The sequence below is a fragment of the Gymnoscopelus braueri genome, assembly GCF_963280865.1.
Source record: "Gymnoscopelus braueri genome assembly, chromosome: 6".
Classification (NCBI taxonomy): domain Eukaryota; kingdom Metazoa; phylum Chordata; class Actinopteri; order Myctophiformes; family Myctophidae; genus Gymnoscopelus; species Gymnoscopelus braueri.
The window spans coordinates 30942932-30964534 of NC_137607.1; the positions used below are offsets into that span (position 1 = coordinate 30942932).

The 21603-nt window shown below is 41.8% G+C and overlaps 1 protein-coding gene across 2 annotated transcripts in view; it reads right to left on the reverse strand.

The window, feature by feature from the left end:
* Positions 1-21603, reverse strand: part of LOC308087690 (interferon-induced very large GTPase 1-like) — a 40342-nt gene that overhangs the window by 9409 nt on the left and 9330 nt on the right. The window contains exons 2-14 of one of the 2 annotated variants that reach the window (XM_080431758.1): positions 18028-18089; positions 12434-12532; positions 12250-12327; positions 11993-12085; positions 10102-10271; positions 9671-9870; positions 9000-9100; positions 6110-6236; positions 5860-5897; positions 1814-1916; positions 1415-1446; positions 700-826; positions 439-476 (exon numbers count right to left, since the gene is read on the reverse strand). In XM_080431758.1, coding sequence (XP_080287884.1) covers positions 439-476; positions 700-826; positions 1415-1446; positions 1814-1916; positions 5860-5897; positions 6110-6236; positions 9000-9100; positions 9671-9870; positions 10102-10271; positions 11993-12085; positions 12250-12327; positions 12434-12532; positions 18028-18089 — 1268 coding nt within the window. Of the gene's footprint in view, positions 1-438; positions 477-699; positions 827-1414; positions 1447-1804; positions 1917-5859; positions 5898-6109; positions 6237-8999; positions 9101-9670; positions 9871-10101; positions 10272-11992; positions 12086-12249; positions 12328-12433; positions 12533-18027; positions 18090-21603 lie in introns of both variants that reach the window. The other variant, XM_080431757.1, reaches the window with a different exon arrangement.

Genomic DNA, 21603 nt, shown 5'->3' on the forward strand with positions numbered 1-21603 from the left:
ACTTGTAAATATTTTAATTGCAGTATGTGCTGGATCGGAGCCCACTGGTGTTGGCTCTGGGGGTCTGGGACTGATTCGCTTCCTCACGAGGTGTCTTACAGAGTTCCCCATACATATGAAATATGTTGGGTGGAGAGATAGTCTCAATGCGATAGAGAACGTTCGGTTACGTTGTCACCTTTGTTCTCTGAGTGAAGAGACTATCTCTCCACCTCGATGTTGCTCGTCAGCGGTGTAGATCAAAGTAAATCCAGTGTAATCACGCACACCTGGGCCTTATATAGAGCTGTGCGTGCCAGTAGGACTGGTGTGTCTTAAATAAATATCCACGTTTTAAGCGAGGTGGGGTCATTACCCATACATATGAAACATTTGGGTGGAGAGGTAGTCTCTTAACTCAGAGAACAAAGGCTACAACGTAACCAAACGTTATCTTACCTCAGCCGTGTTATTGATGCTAACTTCCTTGAAGGAACCTATTTGTATAAACAAATACAGGTCAAACCATTACAGTAAACTCAATGCTGTGTTGTTTAAACATAATCTGTCATAACTCATGTTTCCCTGAAAGTCAGTGTAATAAATTGTGAGGTCTTCAGTTACAAGTTTACTGGTTTTAATAAGCATTCAGTATGTTCACTTGTGAGAATGTGTTGTATGTTCATAATTTGCAATGAAATCTTTGTTAAGGGTTTTTACCTGTCTCACTTGGAGCAGGAACAGTGCTGCTGGTATCTGAAGACTTGTTTTCAGTTGTTGCGTTGTCATCTTCTCCAACACTATCTGTCAACTCTGAGCTTCCAGCATCAACAGCTTTGAGTTCAATCTAAGAAAGCAGGACATTTTCTTTAAACATTTGTATTGTACTTAAGCTTTGTATAGGGGCTGATAATCTGATTTGTTTTATAAAATAAATGCACAAAAACAATACACTAATACATTCATAACCGTAAACACATGTACTCACAATTACAAACAAACACACACATCAAACACACATGGACTCAACCACATGCGAGCAAACCAATACAGCACCACATGCACCAGTTGTTCAAGTCTTTAACTCTATAACCATTGTTAAACAGTTCACAACGAGATGAAGAGTCCATGATTTATGAATAGAAGGGAAGGGAGTTCTCATACCTTGTATAGTCTGATAGCTGTTGGCCCAATGATAGTCTGTACCAGTCTGTGTATTACTAATGGAATGTTCGCCATTGACCCTCCAATATAAGGTAACACATATGGAACTCTGTAAACCATTTCCTTCTAAAAACTAAAAACTGTATCTAATATAAATTCAAACCTTTAAAAACAAAATGACCAAAATTGTATGTAGAAGTGGTTTAGTATAATCACATGTGGTGCAAAAAGCCTTTTAACATTCCTGAGAAACCAAATAACTTGATCTTACCTGATCCTTGTTTGTGCTGCTATCCATGGAACCTACAGCATTTGTATAATCAAATATGTACAGATTTAATTATACAATTATACATTTACTGCAAGAATCTCAATATCGCTTCATTTAAAGGCATTTTGTGATAGCTAATGTTTTCCTGAAAGTCAGTGCAATAATCTCTGTACTTGGTCTGTACTTTATTCCCATCTACCCTTAATCTCTTCAGCACAATAGCCTATATACTAACTCACAACACATCCAGAATATGGATGCTAGGATTCAAGTGGTTAAATTGTATTACATTATTCTAATAATCGCTAAGTATGTTCAGTTGTGAGAATTTGTTATGTGTTCTTAACTTTTGGAACATCCAAGTAGTGAATTATTTAATGCAGGTTTTACCTGTCTCACCTGGAGCAGGAACAGTGCTGCTGGTATCTGAAGACTTGTTTTCACTTGTGTTGTCATCTTTTCTGATCTCTGAGCTTCCAGCATCAACAGCTTTGTGTTGACTCTAAGAAAATGTATACATTTCACATCTGAATGATCTACAGTACAAGCAACTTTTAACTTTGTTGTGTATCACAACTGCATAATGGCTGACAATCTTACTTGGTCAAGCCCAGTGGTGGGCAAAGTACTCAACCTCAGTACAGCAGTGTTGATTTTGACAGCAAATTTTGATTTAGTTTTAGTCATAGTCTTTTGAATAAAATTCCATTTACTTTTAGTCATATTTTAGTCATCTGAAATGTTTACATTTTTGTCTAGTTTTAGTCGACTAAATATCATAAGATTATAGTCGACTAAATCCACAGTTGATTTAGTCGACTAAAATGTATTTTGGAGGTGCCTTGATGGCGTTGATGCAAATGACAAAGTAAATGTTCGTTTTAATATTCAAAACACACAAAAACATTTAAAAAATATTGAAGATATAGAATATGAATGATTTAAATGAATTTTTGAAATTATGAATTGTGTGAACTGTTATACACTACCATATGCGAAACAAAATAAAATTAAATTAAATGAAATGAAAAGATAGCTGATCTACAAGCTCACAACACGCCACTTAGCACCACATTTTGAGCTTGTACATATGCTATTTTCACTATTCTTAATAGAGCTTATCTAAGTGATTAATTCATAATACATTTTGTAAGTTTGTAAGTAAGAGTCAAAAGTACAATATTTTGTCCTTTAAGTGAAGGTGAGTCAAAGTCATAAGATGGATTTAATATGGACCTCAGTACATGCCCTTGCATGTACTGACCTGTCCTTTGGAATGCCCTGCCCCTAGAGATCAGGCTCACTGAGTCTGTCCCCCGATTTAAATCCCTCCTTAAAACCCACTTCTATAGACAAGTAAGACGCGCGAACGCGGGAAGCGAACGCAAAACAAATAATAATAATAATGAAAAAAAAATATTAAAGAAAAAGTAACCAATACAAAAAAAATAAAAAATACAAAACATTTCTGCGTTAAAAGGAGCATCTTAGAAAAATACAAATTCACAAAAAAAAAACTTTGAATGTTTTTGAACAATTCAACAAGTGTTTGAAGTGCCTGTTTCACCCACTTCCGGGGGGCGGAGCCAAAATCCGAGCCCGAAGAATTTGTTCGTAGACCCCCACTTAGGGGGGGTTGAAAAAGTTTCGGAGCGATTCGGGCACTTTTCATTTAACATGGGGTTTCAATGGGGAGTTTTTAGGAGCCTTCTCCGGGGCGTGGCTTCCGGGGGAAGGGGCGGGCTTAAACGCAACCTTGACAGGTGTGTTCAGTTTTCAAAGACCTTTCATTTGATGTATGGTACGTCTATATTGGACATTTACTTGGCTGCACACAGCACAGGCAGTGCACACAATAGTGCACAAAGAGACGCAGAGACACAGAGACACACACCCACAAGCCGAGCACGGCCTCCTTCCGCTGCGTTCGCAATTAGCTTTTAGGGCTCTATTCAGAGCCAGATTTGAACAAACCACTAATTAGGGATTTCGGACTAGGCAAGAGGCGTTTCCCCGCAAAATTCGGTATTCTATGGCACCCCCCTCACCCGCCAAACACCTGAGCTACCCGTTACATTATGCATAGGTGTGGTTTGGGCGTTACAATGATAAAACCAATCACCGTGCCAGAAGCCATTGCCTTTAAGAGAAGACTGCGCTAGCCGTCATCCCGATCCAATATATGCTCTAGCCTATCTACCTGTCTGCACTGTTGCCTGGTCTGATTATTATAAGCCACATTGGGCTTGTTTTCCTTCTTTTTTTTTTTTTTATCCAAATACATTTTTATATTAATTTGTAGCCTATTGTGTTCACAATAAGCTTGTCATATTAGTCAGATCCGGAATAGTATATGAAAGCCATTTAAAATATGTATACTATTGGTACACACTGGCTGCTCCCAAATAATTAATTACATCATGTTGCGACAACGCTCCTACGTGGTACACAGACAAACAGTAGCACATGGGTATAATAAATTGGACAGTTTTAGGAAAGGTACATAGCCTATGTACTCATGTTGGCTGTTATCGTTCTATTTCCACCGTTCTAATGGATTCCAGGGGTGTGTAAACATCTCTGAAGTTGCTCCATAGTTTCCTCTGAAGTGACGCAAAGTTAACTTACATCCATATTGTCCCCGTTATCTTTCATCATCCACCTTTGTTCAGTAATCCCGAACAGAGCTAAACTTTAAGTTTACATCAATCAAAGCCTCTCAAACCCAGACACATTGCTGCGATGCGTATGTGCGTCGCCTACCCAAAATAACAGACATACAAGCTATCAACGGCGCTGCGTCATGTCGTGTCGACAGTTACAGATCTGTTATTTTGGGCAGCATACAATGAGGCGCGCGCGCGCCACGGAGTAGCCTATCACTAAACCAAAAACATTACATTACGTGGTCAACAACATACTAGACATGTAACTTGCTTGGAGCTTTTAATGCAGTGGTTCTCAACCTGTGGGTCGAGACCACAATGGAGCACCCAACGCCTGGCGAGCTTGTAGATCTGCTATTTTCACAATATTTATCTGTGGAACCGAGTCAAACAAAATGGGGGGGTCCCCAGTTCAAATATGGTTATTTTGGGGGGTCATGAACGTAGCGTTTGCATGGGAGGCGTTGTGAGCTTGTAGATCTGCTATTTTCAAATAGCTGATGTATATGTTAGAGTGCTCATGTGGCCCATAGTCGCTTGACTCGCTTCTTTTGGGCTGGTTTTCCTAGACCTGGTTGCTTGTTAGTTGTTTTTCCTCACAACACTGGCACTGATGATAACTAGACGGCAGCCGTCATAGAATCAAAATGACCCCGCTGGGAGTGGTGGTGGCGTTTGTGGTAGAGTGACCATGGGTTTGTATGAAGAGAGATAGCGCATTTGCGGTAGAGTGAGCATCGGTTTATATGAAGAGAGAGAGCACATTTGCGGTAGAGTGAGCATGGGGTTGTATAGAGAGAGATAGCGCATATGCGGTAGAGTGAGCATGGGGTTGTATAGAGAGAGATAGCGCATATGCGGTAGAGTGAGCATCGGTTTATATGAAGAGAGAGAGCACATTTGCGGTAGAGTGAGCATGGGGTTGTACAAAGAGAGAGAGGCATTTGCGGTAGAGTGAGCGAGCATGGGTTTGTATAAAGAAAGAGCGCATTTCACACACAGATCATTCATATATTACCAAGATTTAATGAGAAATAAGGCTTCTTTAGAAAAATGACTGACGGGCTGGGCTGGGTCTAATTTGTCAATTATTAGTCGAGCCGGGCTGAAATATTTAGGGGATATGAAAGCTCTAGTTAGTAGTTTGAAGTGCTCATGTGGCCTTAGAGTTGCTTCTTTTTGTTTTCATAGACCTGCGGACTGCGTTGCTTATTTCTCTCCAAGGCTGGCAACACGGCTCATGGTCCAACGCACAAAGCCATTGTAGTGTCTGTGTGCACTTGACGGGTGATTTTATAAACCAGCGGGTGCTTCTAGAATCCACTATCCCCCGTCCCCAAGCCGTACCCATGTGTGTCTGTAGAATTGCAATGTGGGGGATATAGCAACAACACGCCCACGGGCACACCTCCACGCGCAAATAACGGCGTCGGCATAATGGTGACGGGTAGAGCAGGTGCTAGAATAACCTATTGGGGCGGCGCAGGTCCATTATCCCGATTTAACGGGGAATTTTTGGCCTGAGAATGGGGCCCTCTATGCCCAGCCCATTGTTTTCTGCATTGTGTTTAATCTTTACATTTTCTTTGTTTTGTGTTTTTCTTTTGCTGTTTTCTTTGTAAAGCACTTTGTAACCCAGTTTTGAGAGGTGCTATATAAATAAAGTTGTATTATTATATTATTATTATTAGCTTAAATAGTAAAATGGTTTTAAGCTTAAATAATGTACATTGGACAAAAGGTCAACAGTCTTATGCCACCAAATACAAATGATCTTACCTTATCCTTGTTCTTAGTCATGTTTTTATCAATGGCACCTATAGATACAGGTTGAAAAGTAAGTACCTCCACTTAGCTTAATTTAAACATAACAATATGTTTTGTTTTTTTCCTGGAAATCAGTGTAATAATCGTTGAGTTATTACATGTTGAGTTAATGAACACTCAGTGTGTTCAGTTGTCAGAATTTGTTGTGTGTTCATAACATTTAGAACATCCAGGCAGTTAATTATTGAATGCAGGTGTTTACCTGTCCGACTTGGATCAGGAACAGTGCTGCTGGTATCTGAAGACTTGTTTTCAGGTGTTGTGTTGTCATCTTCTCCAACTATATCTGACATCTCTGCACTTCCAGCATCAACAGCTTTGAGGTCACTCTAAGAAGACAGGAATTTGTATTTAAACCTATGTATTGTGCTTAAGCTTTGTATAGTGGCTGATAATGAGATTTGTGTCATGAAATAAATGCACAAAAACAATACACAACAATACACTAATGCATTAATATAACACATGTACTCTACTACAAACAACACACACACACACACACACACACACACACACACACACACACACACACACACACACACACACACACACACACACACACACACACACACACACACACACATCAAACCCACATGAACTCAACAGCATGTGAGCAAACCAACACAGCACCACACACATTCACCTGTTGTTCAACAGTCTGTGACTATAACAATTGTTAAACAGTCCACAACGGAATGAACAGTCCATCCATCCATCTAATACTACAAAGCGCAAAAGTCTGCGCTTCCCTGTGTCCCGGCTACCAGCGTCCCAGTAAATTCTTGGTTATCATTTCATTGTTTCGTTATACAATACAACAAGAACATGTAAAATGTCATTAAAACGCTGGTCACAATGTTCTTGGCTTATTAGGCATTGTTTCATCAACTTTTCATTGTTGCCTCTTTGGGGCATATTTCTTTTCTTTCCACAATATTTCTGCCCCCTGCGAACCACACCGGAAAGGAACACCGCTAGCAACAGTTAGTCAAAATGGCTAATATCTACTTAAACATTTGCTACTTACTATGTCTTCGTAGCCACCGTTGTACTGTCCATATTCCCACCCCAGCCACGTTAATATGTCCGTACTTTCACGTGTCCTACACATCCCAAAGCAAACTTCATTCACACACTCTTATAATGACTCGGTTTAAAACAACAGAAGACGTTCGACTTCTACCGTTTACAGAGTTGCTTGACTCGCGCAAGAAACAAGCAATCCGGTCTATGAAAATTGCCTCCGGTCTTGCTAATCCAAAGTTGCTTCTAATAAGTGGACATGGTAACCGTCATGTCCATCACGTCACTGCTAACATAAGGATGCGTCACTGGCGTCACTGTCTATCTCCCAAAGCCCCATAGTCCACAGCGCCCCTTGAGGCACCTCAGTACAGTTCAATTGAAGTGTTGAAGTGTGAATCCGCCCTCAGACTTACAGACCTGTAAGGGTCCATTTGGTTCCATTAGTAGGCTATACTGTCAGAGTTACAGACCTGTAAGGGTCCATTTGGTTCCATTTGTACATTCTCACAGTTACAGACCTGTAAGGGTCCATTTGGTTCCATTAGTAGGCTACACGGTCAGAGTTACAGACCTGTAAGGGTCCATTTGGTTCCATTTGTACATTCTCACAGTTACAGACCTGTAAGGGTGCATTTGGTTCCATTCGTAGGCTACACTCTCACAGTTACAGACCTGTAAGAGTCCATTTGGAACACCCCAGGGGGCCCACATTTCTAGTATGAATACAAGGGAAGGGAGCTCTCATACAGTGTACCAGGTTGTCATTCATATTTAATTTTAAAGATAGAAGTCACACCGCGTCAGTCGTGAATTTGGAGAACAGGACCAACTCGTCCTGCACTGCGTGATCTGCCCTGTCCAGTATTCAACCTATTAAGTACATTTGGCTCTGAAGACCTCAATGGTTTACTTAAACAGAGACCTGGCTGTGCTAGTGTGACTCCTTTCGTGTCTTCAAAGAGAAAAAGTCAAACAAAGTCAGTTTGAAGGAGGTGTGGCATTTCAATGAGTTTAAATTAGTCTCAACCGTGAGACACCTACACCTACTTTGTGTGTCTTCAATGCTGTTGTCTTACAAAACAAGAACACCCTGGTATTGTTCAAACCACAGTGGCTGGTAGGAGTAGTTCCATGGTTAGCTAGTGGAAGCGGTATTATGGCAGTGAGAATCAGGAGTGTCAGGAGATGAGAAGGTGTTAAGGTTTTAATGTTAATGAACAGATCTCATCGGGTCTTGTGATGTTAACGTGTTTCTCAAAATGTGAAGGAAGGAGAGTGAAGTGAAGAAAGAAAGAATAAAGAAACAAACTAAGAAATGTAAGAGGTATTTCACGTTAAAACACTTCTGGGGGCCCGGACCGATTGCGTAGCGGTCCGGGCACCTAAGCTACAATGTAGCCTGTCACGGGTTCGAGACCTCATCCTGACAGCCTTTGCTGCAAGTCACTCCCGATCTCTCTCCTGTCAGCCTACTGTCCTAAAAAAATAAGAAAAAGCCCCCCCAAAAAAACAACACACTTCTGGGGTCATTTAAACATCTACATGGGGGCTTCTGTGTGCACCCCAGACCGTTTTTAAGTTGCTTGATTCAACATTTAGATATTTTTCATTTCATCAGACAAGAAAGAAAGAAATAAACTTGGATAAAAAGATGGATGGACAGACAAAGCCACATATTGTAGATACACAGACAGATCAATAATGTCAAAAGAGACTCTTCTGCACTAATACAAATAATGTTGTTGCAGGGTACAGAAGGAATGAGGAATGTGAAAAAGAGAGAGGTGGACAGAGAGTCAACAGGTCTACCTGCCTAGTGAATAGGCAGGTTGACAGGAAAGGGACTTTTAGAAGGAGTGGGACTCAGGGACTGTGTCAGAAGAGAAGAGAAGAGAAGAGAAGAGAAGAGAAGAGAAGAGAAGAGAAGAGAAGAGAAGAGAAGAGAAGAGAAGAGAAGAGAAGAGAAGAGAAGAGAAGAGAAGAGAAATACAGGAGTATTTAAAAAATATTAAGGAGACAACAGTAGATAAAGTGGAAGCTGAAAGCAAAGAGACTGGTACACAGACCTGCATGTCCTCCTCTGGTACAGGCAGGTCTCTGGAATATTGCAGGAACTGGGCCACGTACATCATAATGGACTTCTCATCCGGGTCGTGAACATCCACATCTGCATCCAAATCACAAGCCTCCATAATCCAACTCACACCATATAGACTAAATTGCCATAGGCTAGGACAGTTCCTACTTTAAGCCAGTGCTATAACAGATTAGGCTAATCTATACCAGTCTATACATTTTTGGTCTTTCACCAAACCTTCCCAGCACCATTAAACAAGTACAGTATCAGACACCCTGTTCTCACAGCAACCGTCTGCTAAACTGTGAACATGACATATCACTGCTAGGGCAGAAGATCACATACAAAAGAAATATGGGGATGACCGGGTGTCTACATGGTACACACACTAAATTAGTGGTTCTCAAATTAGTTCAAATCCAGTCTTCAGGACCCTGGTACTGCTGGTTTTCCATCCTACCGGGCCTAACTAGGCCCTGATTAGACAGCTAGAATTACAAAAACACCAGGTGAATGATCAGACCAGGCCTAACTACTCCATAATTATAGAGCTAGAATCCCAAGTTCTTGAAGGATCCCCGGTACATAAGAGATAAGAATGTACTCTACTTGTTGTTTACATGCTACAGTATGTGTTAGAATGTGAACAAAGTGGCGTACCGTCAGGTTCCAGCAGTCTGGGGATCCGTAGCTCTCTCTCGGCAGTGCGAAAGGCCTCCTCCAGGTTCTGCTTGTTGGATCTGGTCCTGGTTGTGGAAAGGTCCACCAGGTCTGGTCGCAGGGCATTAAGGATGGCCAGGAACACTACCCCGCTGCTCCAACTGGCCTTAAAGTCCTTCACATTCAGAGTACAGCCAGCCCTGAAGATGGAGAGACAGGTCGGAGAATTACACTGATATATTATTAGTACTACTGGTGGTAGTTGTATTGCCATAATGCTCTAATGTTAGATCTAATATCTGGAAACTTCATCAGTTCTAACCATACCCTATGAGTGGAGCTCTGACCTCAAGTTCACTTGTACTGTATATTTAAAGCATTGTTATGGATCTATATGTAAACTGTAGGATACTCAGCCAGCGGGTGCATACTTTTGACACTGTCCTCTGACCCAGAGAAGCAGGGCTTTGTCGGCGGAGTGGGTGTGTAGTGGGGAGCTTCGAGGAGACAACGTGGAGGTGGAGCGACTGTCCAGACCGGCCAGGGACTTCATAGACGACTGACGGGAGCTGAACGACAGACTACTGGCCAGCTCCTCAACCTGCAAAAACAGCACAAGGGTACACAGTCAAATCCTGTTAGTTTAACTCTGAGATTAAACAAATGTATTCAAATGTCAATTTCATTACGTTTGTACCCTCTCTGAGTTACAAAAGGATACATTTACACAGGATTTTTGTTTCCATTTCATGGAATTTATGTTACTGGCTAGACTTTGAGTTTTAGGCATTTAGGGGATGTTTAATACGCAGACACTACTGCGTGAAATCACATTTAACTAGAGAAAGTGCTCCTCGGAGCAAAGGTTTCCGCCAGGTCAGGTAGGTTATTGTGGCCTCCTGGTTGGTGGCTATAATAGGCCAATACTGCCCTGCCAAGGTAAAGTGCAGTAACTACGTTTTTGGACACACCGACTTATTTGTGTATCCCAAAGGTCAAATTAGTCTCTGTGATTTTGGGGGATAAACAATTACCTCAAGAACAGATGTAAAATTAGTGTAATATCACTTATATGCCGATATCTCATTTGGCTAACCAGTTGAATCACTTTTAAACCCATTTTTCAGTGATTTATTTTTTCGTAGTTACTGCACTTTACCTTGGCAGGGCAGAATAGGCCTTGCACGGCAATCGGACACTGCATTCATGATTTGAGGCATTTTGTTCCAAAAATGTGTTTTGCTAAATTAGACCTGCTGGTGGCGCTATAACATGCCAATGTTAAAAGGGTGGCATTTGTTCCTCAACATAGTGTGAATGTGCGTGCAAAGTTTGACCGCAATCGGGTGCTGCGTTCATGATTTGCGGCATTTTATTAAAAACAAGCCACTACTGCAAACTTTGGATGTGAATCTTAGCCAATCAGGATGGAATATGAAAAATCGAACAGATCCGTCTTGATCACATGACTATAAAGATCATGTGTACCGATTTGCATGAAATTTGGATGAATTTGGAAGGAGTAATATATGTATTTTTACATAAGTTGGCCTCCTGGTGGCACTTTAAAAGGCAGATGTGAAAAATGCAGGTCAAAGATTTTTCCTTGACCTCTTGGGAGTGCGCATACAAAGTTTTACACAGATCGTTGCAGTTATAGGTAAAAATACGAATCGGCCCGTTATAGCGCCACCATGAGGCTGATTTTTAAAAAATCGAGTGGCTTTTCTTCCTCGGCATAGTGGGAATGTGCATGCAAAATTTAACGGAAATTGCATACTGTGTTCATGATTTGAGACATTTTGTTCAAAACGGAGCACTTCTGCAAACTTTGGAAGCCATTTTTAGACAATCAGGATGGAATATGAAAAATCTGAAATACTTTTTCGTTTAATGACTATAGAGATACTGTGTACCGATTTGCGTGTTGTTTGGACAAATGCTGTAGGAGTACTGTCAAAAAATGTGTTTTAAAAAAAGCGGCCTCCTGGTGGCGCTATAACAGGCCAATCTGAAAAATTTGGGGCAGAGGTTCGGCTTTGGCATCCAGGGAGTGTGTGTGCACAGTTTCGCAGCGACCGGGCCAACGGTTACGGAGATTAGCTGTTCACAGACGGACACACGGACACACGGACGGACGGACAGGGTGCAAAACATACGCTCGCCATGCCTTTCAGCCTGGCGGAGACAATAAACAAAAGTTGTGTGTGACTTTTAAGGGTATGTAATGCTCTCATAACCCAATAATGTTTAATACCTGAAAAACTGAGGTAAACACTGAACAAACACAGCAATCTCTCTCTTGTGTTCTTTGAATCTTACATGATATTGTCGAATGATGGTCCATATGAGTCCCAGGATGATGGAGGGCTTACCCTTGATGATGTCGGAAGTGTTAATATTGACTAGCTTGATCTGGGAAGAGAAAACATATTCTTTCTTACCAGGAATGAATAGGAAAGGATTGCACATGTACTGAATGCACGCTCACACACACGCATGCACGCACGCACGCACGCACGCACGCACGCACGCACGCACGCACGCACACACGCACACACACACATAATGGCACTTACTGATTTCTTCTTTAAGAAGGACAGAGCTGTCTCAATATTGCTCCTCTGATGATACATACTTCTGCCTCTCTCACGACCCTGGAAGAGACCATGCAATCAATCGGATGAAAGAACAGATGCTGTTTAGTGCTGAGCTGAGCCGGACTGGGCTGAGAAAGACCCACGTACATGTAGACAGACTTACTATTTGCTGCCCACTCATCACCTCCAGCAGATCCAGCAGCCTAGAGCCATCACGAAAGTCATTGAACAGGTCCTGCACCAATGTACTTGGTGGCTCCCTCTGTCACAATACACACACACACACACACACACACACGCACGCACGCACGCACGCACGCACGCACGCACGCACGCACGCACGCACGCACGCACGCACGCACGCACGCACGCACGCACGCACGCACGCACGCACGCACACACACACACACACACACACACACACACACACACACACACACACACACACACACACACACACACACACGTATAGTATAATAAATGACACTGTAATTCGCAAAGGGACTAGTTTCTCCAATGTACATACTGTACAGTAAAGTTCTAATGTTCAAAATGTTTATATATTGATAGGTCATTACTCCTACAGATTTTGTCCAAACATCACGCACATCGGTACACAGTATCTCTATAGTCATTAAACCAAATAAATCTGTCGGATTTTTCATATTCCATCCTGATTGGCCGTTTTGAACAAAATACCTCAAATCATGAACACAGTGTGCGATTGCCGCGAAACTTTGCACGCACATTCCGACTAAGCAGAGGAAGTCATGCCACCCTTTTTCACATTTTCCTGTTATAGAACCACCATGAGGCCTGTTTTTTGCTAAACAATTCTTTTTATATTACTCCTACAGATTTTGTCCAAACATCACGCAAATCGGTATCTCTATAGTCATGATAGTTGTGATGAAGACGAATATGTCCGATTGTTCATATTCCATCCTGATTGGCGAATTTTGAACATTGCTGGCCCACAACAACCTACCTGACCTGGCGGAGACAGGACGCGCAATAACCCCACGTTTGCAACTACTTTCGCCTGCGCACTTCATCGGGTATGGTCTAGTAACAGTAACTTAGGGAAGAAGGTGCAACATGTAAATGCTTTGACTCATAGTTAAATAGCCTAAAGCCTGTAACCAGATGACTAGGAACACGTTTTTTTGTGTGCTAACTTTTTATTTTATTTATGTATGTTTTAGTTTGTTTCTGCCTTTATTGATAGTATACAGTAGACTGACAGGAAATGGGGAGAGAGAGATGGGGAGTGAGACGCAGCAAAGGTCGTCGGGATCGGGATTCGAACCATTAGCAGCCTAGGTGCCCGGACTGCTACGCCAGCCTTTTGTGCGCTTTCTTGTCCACATCTCTCTTTAAGAAGGGATTTGTACATTGAGGTAAAAGAAATTAAATGTAAACAAAAAAAAGTGCTCCTCGGAGCACAGGTCTCCGCCAGGTCATGTAGGCTATTGTGGCCTCCTGGTGACGCTATAATAGGCCAACGTGAAAAGGGTGCCATTTCTTCTTAGGCCTTGAACGACAATCTCACAGACTGCATTCATGATTTGAGGCATTTTGTTAAAAACATTTGTTTCGCTAAATTAGACCTGCTGGTGGCGCTATAACAGGGCAATGTTAAAAGGGTGGCATTTGTTCCTCAACATAGAGTGAATGTGCGTGCAAAGTTTGACCGCAATCGGACGGTGCGTTCATGATTTTTGGAATTTTGTTCAAAACAAGCCAATAATGCAAACTTTAGATGTCAATCTTAGCCAATCAGTATGGAATATGAAAAATAAAACACATCCGTCGTGATCACATGACTATATCATGTGTACCGATTTGTGTGAAATTTGGATAAAATTGGAAGGAGTAGTATAAAAACATGTGTTTTACATAAGTCGGCCTCCTGGTGGCGCTATAAAAGGCAGATGTGAAAAATGCAGGGCAAACGTTTTTCCTTGACCTCTAGGGAGTGTGCATACAAAGTTTTACACAGATCGGTGCAGTTATAGGTAAAAACACGAATCGGCCTGTTATAGCGCCACCATGAGGCTGATTTGAAAATGTTCAAATGGTAGTTCTTCCTCGGCCTAATGGGAATGTGTGTGCACATTTTCACGGAAATTGCATGCTGTGTTCATGATTTGAGGCATTTTGTTCAAAACGGAGCACTCCTGCAAACTTTGGAAGACATTTTTAGCCAATCAGGATGGAATATGAGAAATCTGAAAGACACGTTTTGTTTAATGACTATAGAGATACTGTGTACCGATTTGCGTGATTTTTGGAGAAAATCTGTAGGAGTACTGTCAAAAAATATGTTTTGCACAAATCGGCCTCCTGGTGGCGCTATAACAAGCCCATGTGAACATTTTGGGGCAGAGGTTCTGAATTGGCATCCAGGGAGTGTGTGTGCACAGTTTGGCTGCGATCAAGCCAACAGTGCCAGAGATTAGCTGTCCACAGACGGACGGACGGACGGACGGACGGACGGACGGACGGACGGACGGACGGACGGACGGACGGACGGACGGACGGACGGACGGACGGACGGGGTGCAAAACATACTCTCTCGCCATGCCTTTCGGCCTGGCGGAGACAAAAAACAGCAATGTATTGATGTCATCAGCCATGTAAAAAAAAGAAAAGGACGAAAAACAACCAGACTAAGCATGAGGAACCATAAGTGTTCAGCACCATGGTGCTGGTGGTGTGATGATGTGGGTGCAGTGGGTGATAGTGGTGTAGGTCGGACACTGGTTCTCAAAGTGTCGTCCAGGGACCCCTGAGGGGGTTTCAGGGAGTCCCCAGTTAATAATGATTGATAGGAACCAAATGGGCCCTCATTGGTCTGTCACTCCAAGAGTGCACAAATGGAACCAAATTGACCCTTCCAAGGCCCTGATCAGCGAGTCCCTGTGTGATTCCCAGTCGGCCAAACCATTTGCTGAATATCATTCCCCTACTCTCATTCCACATTTCTCTCTATCCACTGTCTCTGTCAATTCAAGTCTTAAAAAAATGCCCCGAAAACATAACTTTAAAAAAATGGGGGTCCATGCCATGGCCTTATGCATAATTATTAAAGTGGGGGTCCTTGACATAAAAAAATGTGAGAATCACTGGTGTAGTGTAGGGTGCGGGGGTTGGCCGTCTGTCGCTGTCTGTCTGGTTGCTGTGAACCTTGCTCCTCCACACTATATGTTCACGACACTACACATCCCCCAGTGATCCCACCAACCCCTGCCCAGTCACCCCAGTCACCTGTACACCTGTAAGCTAAGAAATTACTGGACCTGGGCAGACTGCAGGAGATCGGGTAGTACCTAGTAGTCACATCCCACACAAAAGCCACCTCCATTCATGTTTACACATTGTCAATAAAAACTATCACTCCATAAATGTTTAGGTAAATGTATGATGCCAAATCATGCCAGCCTTTCCAGGCTGTCCTAGACGTGGTGGGACAAGGAAGGGTGCACAACTCCCTTATTTGGGCAAAATTGTTTAGGAAAATAGTACGTTTTCAGGCTGCACTGTAACGACCCGGGCTGGTCCTAATCTCACTTTCCACACAGCAGAGAGTCTTTTCACGGGCGTCGAGAGGGCCGTCAGAAGTCCTCTCTCTGTCTCTCTCTCTATCTCTCTCTCTCTCTCTCTCTCTCTCTCTCTCTCTCTCTCTCTCTCTCTCTCTCTCTCTCTCTCACACACACACACACGCTGTTAAGTTCTAACTTTATGGTTAAGTTAAACCTATTTCCTGTTAATAATAACCTGTGTAAAATGCGCTGCATTGGGAGGTAAACGGGAGACACTTTCAAATGAGAGGGCACTTGTGCGTAAAGTTGGCATGTCGTCCAACCACGAATTAACAACAATGCACACGTATTTGAAGATGAAACATCAAACAAACACGGATGCCTAAAGACTTCACAAAAGCTATCCACACTGGACTGTCGCATCCAGATGAAACACAACGTTAATCATAAAGGTGGACACGTTAAAACATTACCACTTGAATGGAATATCTCTGAGGAGACTACAAGGAGTCTACAAGACTACAAGGTTCCCACATGCTTCATCAACTTTCCCCAAAAGCTTTCCTAACCAGACGCAGGGACTGCATCCCCTGTCTATCTATTACAGTATATCCTGTGAGTAGCTATAATGTATTGCCTTAAAGGCTCAGCTGAGCCGCGTTATGAATGATTAATCTAAGTACCCATTCCTGTACAGTAGGCTACCCTTTGAATGTTTGTTATTCTGAAGGAAATGTGTTCAAACGCAACGGAATATTGAGAAACCATTACGCACGCTGCATGCGCTCAATGCGCAAATGGTAATGTAGGTAATTAATGTATTTGTGCAAGATGACCCTGCTATAAAAGGTGGATATTACTAATTATGTTCAAACTGTTAAATCCAAAATATCATGCTGTAAGTGTTAGGTTGCATTTATGCACCTGCTTGTCATTAATGCTTAAACATATCTATGACTTATTTTTATCAGATGTCCGATAAATGTCCTCAATGAAATTACCTACTTGTTAAATGCATACGGTAGGCTTTATTCAAATCATGACAAACATTTTGGTATGATTCATGACAAGCATAAGCCTATCCCATCACTGAATACATGGCAATCCACTGGCAAACACTGAATGGATGCAGGTGGTGGCCAAATATGCTCGGGCCACGGTGGAATTTCTTTGGGATGCTCCACTGCTTCGAGCACGGCACTCTACTGTACGAGCCACACCAAGGAAAGTGTCAGACATTATTCTGTGTATGTATGTATGTATGTATGTATGTATGTATGTATGTATGTATGTATGTATGTATGTATGTATGTATGTATGTATGTATGTATGTATGTATGTATGTATGTATGTATGTATGTATGTATGTATGTATGTATGTATGTATGTATGTATGTATGTATATGTGTATGTATATGTGTATGTATGTATGTATGTATGTATGTATGTATGTATGTATGTATGTATGTATGTATGTATGTATGTATGTATGTATGTATGTATGTATGTATGTATGTATGTATGTATGTATGTATGTATGTATATATCAAATCAAATCAAATCAAATCAAGCTTTATTTATATAGCACGTTTACAAACAGGCGAACCAAAGTGCTGTACAGGCACTTCAAAAACATCAATGCAAAACGACAGAGCAAGTTCACAAAACATTTCAGAGCAACAAAGGAAGACACTTTAAAAGACAACGTAAAAGAGGGGATGAGAATATGTATAAAAAGTAATTACAAATAGGCTAAATACTTATAATATACTTATCAATTCTAAAATTTACGGGGAGCCAGTGTAGAGAGGCAAGGACAGGGGTAATGTGCTTGCGTCTTCTTGTACCTGTGAGGAGGCGGGCAGCAGCATTTTGTACAAGTTGAAGGCGTCTGAGTGATGTATGGTCTATGCCGGTATATAGAGAGTTGCAGTAGTCTAGTCTAGATGAGATGAAGGCATGGATAGCCATCTCCAGTTGGTGGCGAGGGAGATAAGGCTTAATCTTGGCCAGAAACCTTAACTGAAAAAAGCTAGTTTTAACCACAGAGCTGATATGTTGAGTAAATTTGAATGCACTATCAAGGGTTACACCGAGGTTTTTGGCAGATGGGTATGGTATGGGTATACAGTTTGGGAATCCCTGCTTTAGATAAAGAGAAATGAATGTTTAAATTGTAAACTGTGTCACCCTGTACTGATTATGCGCTCACCTTGGACAGCTGAGCGTTCACCCAGTTAGTGAAGGTTCTCTTCTGAATCTGCTCCTGTTCCACTGTTGAAAGGAGATAAAACGTATCAGGTATGTTATATCATATTTGTACACATGCAAAACAAAAATGAATTCACATTTACACTTGTAATACTTTCACCTGAATTCACTTTTCAGTTTCATGGAAATACCAAGTGACCCTAATGCTTTCAAAACCCACAGCCACAGTGTGAGCTGCTAAACCTTCACAAACTCATCTTTCATCTTTAAAGCTTTATTTACTATAGTTTCCAATTTTTCACCCATGGATCGAAATCAAAAGCCCCTCCCAAGGTTGACAACCGCTTTTGAAAAGTGTGAAACAACCCTAACCCTGAAACAACATCAATGAACCATGCACAGCATTGGACATAACATAAACATAAAAATAAACATTGTACTGAAAATAAATCTCTTTTATCAGGCAACTTGCAAATATGTTCACTTTTTGTTCACAAAATAAAATCGGGTCGGGGACACATCCCAAACCGATTTTATTTCGGCACTAAAAGTGTAGTATGTATCGGCCTTTAAAGCTCTACAATCATTCAGGTCAGCCACAGTGTGCTGAGTCTCATGCTTCATGCTTCCTCATCCACAGATGCCAATCAGTATGGCACCGATCTGCGCGTGTGCGAGCACACACACACACACACACACACACACACACACACACACACACACACACACACACACACACACACACACACACACACACACACACACACACACACACACACACACACACACACACACACACACACACACACACACACACACACGTTAAAAGAGGCTTTACAAATCATACTGTACACTATGTAATGGAGAATTTGTATCTTCCTCCGCGTCTTTAAAGCTGCAATCACACTAACAGTGACTGAATTGTCACTGAAGTGTTGCTCAAGCCACACTGTAAATGAAAAGGTTAGGGTTAAACAGCACAAACTGGCTAACGGCTGGTTTCCATTGAAAATTACTTGTAGCATGTTGTGTCGTTGCTTGTGCAGCATGAGACACACAAAGTCAGTGATCATTTTCTACTTCTACTTTTCCACTTCAATACTGTAAGGGATCTTTGCAAAGCCCTCTGAGAGGGCCGGTAAGGAGACATGCCTGTGTCCTCATTTATCACTCTGAGACCCACACACATTGCCTGTATTGTAGGTGTCTCATCATACGCTTTAACTAAGTTTGACAAAGAAATCAATTTAGACACAGATCAATCAGCTGAGAGCAGAAAAGCACTACATTGAACCAAACATCCATATACACACTACAACCTTTTCATCCAATGTACAGTACACAGCATATTCTTGTAGTCAAGTCAAATGTGTTTGTCACAAAGTGCCTGTGAGCATTTGTATGAAGTGACCTTTATGTTTACTCAAAATTCTATCTATTTAGGAACACAGTTTTACGCAGTATATTTGGGAGCAGAGCACACATTGTATTCTGTCATCAAAATGCACCAGTATTTCCTTATGAATATGAGTTTATACCCATACAACTGGACACACCTTTGATTAATATCTCACGCTCAGCACATTCAAAGGAAATCACATGTCACATGTGACATGTGATAGTGGCATATTTCCCTGACACTGTTTGCATTTGAGCATGTGCACCTATGAAAGCGAAGGAAATCCTCATACTTGCTGTGTTTAAATGACAGTTCAAGGGGAGCTTAGCCTCAATTAAACACTTCTTTCTGTCAACTCTCATTGGCTGCGGGTACATGGACCATCATGTATTCATTCAGAATGAATTCATTCCGAATGAACTCATTCCGAATAGAGGAATCTGATCCACTCACCTGTTTACATGGGACCTGAATAAAAGTATTCCTCGTTTACATGACCAAAGCATTCATTCGGAATATAACTTTTGACATGCGCAAAGTGGTTCCCGCCTACGAGCAGAGCTTCCCCTGGTGGGCATGGGAGGAGGCAATGAATAGCCCCCTTGTGCCTCCGCAGCGGAGGTCTGTCGGTCGTAGACAGGCCGGTAAGCAACGCACCGACTCCTGGCCAGGCAGCGTTGTATGCGGTACAAGCCTGTGTTCCTTTGTTATCGCCGTTTTAATGCAAAAGTAGCAGATCTACAGACCAGTTTATTTTTTTGTATTGGTACCAGACACGGTAAAACGTAGGCTAGCCTATACTATTTGTCACATTTCTCATGTAGGTACGATGACGTCATCGCGCATTCGCACATGGTCATCATAATAATAAATAATAATACATAAACACCGGACCGCTCATGGTCATTATAATAATAAATGGAGAGAGAGAGGGAGAGAGCAACACTACAGTCTATGAAACAAGGCACGCTCATTTATAGGCAAACGTACAAAAGTATTGGCATCAAAATATACTTAAGTAGAAAGTAAAAGCTACTCATTATGCCGAGTGTCACGTTTTTCTTGTATTATTATGAAAAAGCTTTGAAACATGCTGTAACTCATTCACTGTGACGAAAACCCTCTTTCTGCGCCGAGTAGCGCGCGGTGCGCACACGGAGAATGCGGAGTCTGTCGCCCTAAAACACAATCGCCCCGGGTCAAAATCCAGCGACCATGGAGCGGCCGTGGATGGCCCGCTCAAAAGGTGCGTGGGGCGTAGTGTTTTGGGACGACCGTTCCGGCTGCCCATGTAATGAATTGATTAAGTAAAACTAATCTGTTTTCGCTGCAGCTGCGCCCTAATAATGTAGTTTTCATTTATTTTTGTTCACGTATGCTATTAAAACAATGCAGCTATTGCAGTATTGGGCCTTAACATGTGATTAAAATGTATACTATTTGGCCCCTCATATATAAAATAAATGTAAAATCTGATTTAAAATTGAAACTTGCAGCTGATCAATGCGTTTCTGCGTTTACGTGTGGACAGGGATTAAAAAAAACAAATCTGGCCAGGGATTCTTTTTAAAAACTGTGGACTAAAATACCTGTTTAGAAAAAGATCCATATAAGTGTAGCCTTACTAGCCTAGGCCAGCAATCCTTGGAGCGTCCTTTCTCCTGGACAAGTCTGGGCTTAACCATGGCTTATTAAATGACGCTATAGAATAGAATCATTCATTTTATCCCGCAGGAGCGACCGTGGCCGAATTAGAGATTTGATAGGTCATTTTTGGACAATTCTGACAGCACTATAAGCACGGACATGCGCAAAGGAATGCATGTAATCCAAACAGAGAGGAGCGTTCAGAATAAAGTGTTTACATGGTCAATTCCGATTGGTATATCCCGATTCAAACGGTCTATACCACCCCTCCTAACCCGAATGAAAATTCATTCGGGTCAGACTGGAATGGAATATTCTATTCCAATTGAGGTGTTTACATGAGCATTTCTATTCTGAATGAATTCATCCATTCATTCATTCCGAATAGAAGTGTATTCATTCCGAATGAAACTGTCCATGTACCCGCAGCCACTGTGTGCCAGGTTGAAGCAGAAAGGTTGCCTATTTCTGTCATGTCTTGTTCAAGTGAACCGAGAAAAATGTGTGACATTTACGAGTCTCTACACGCCT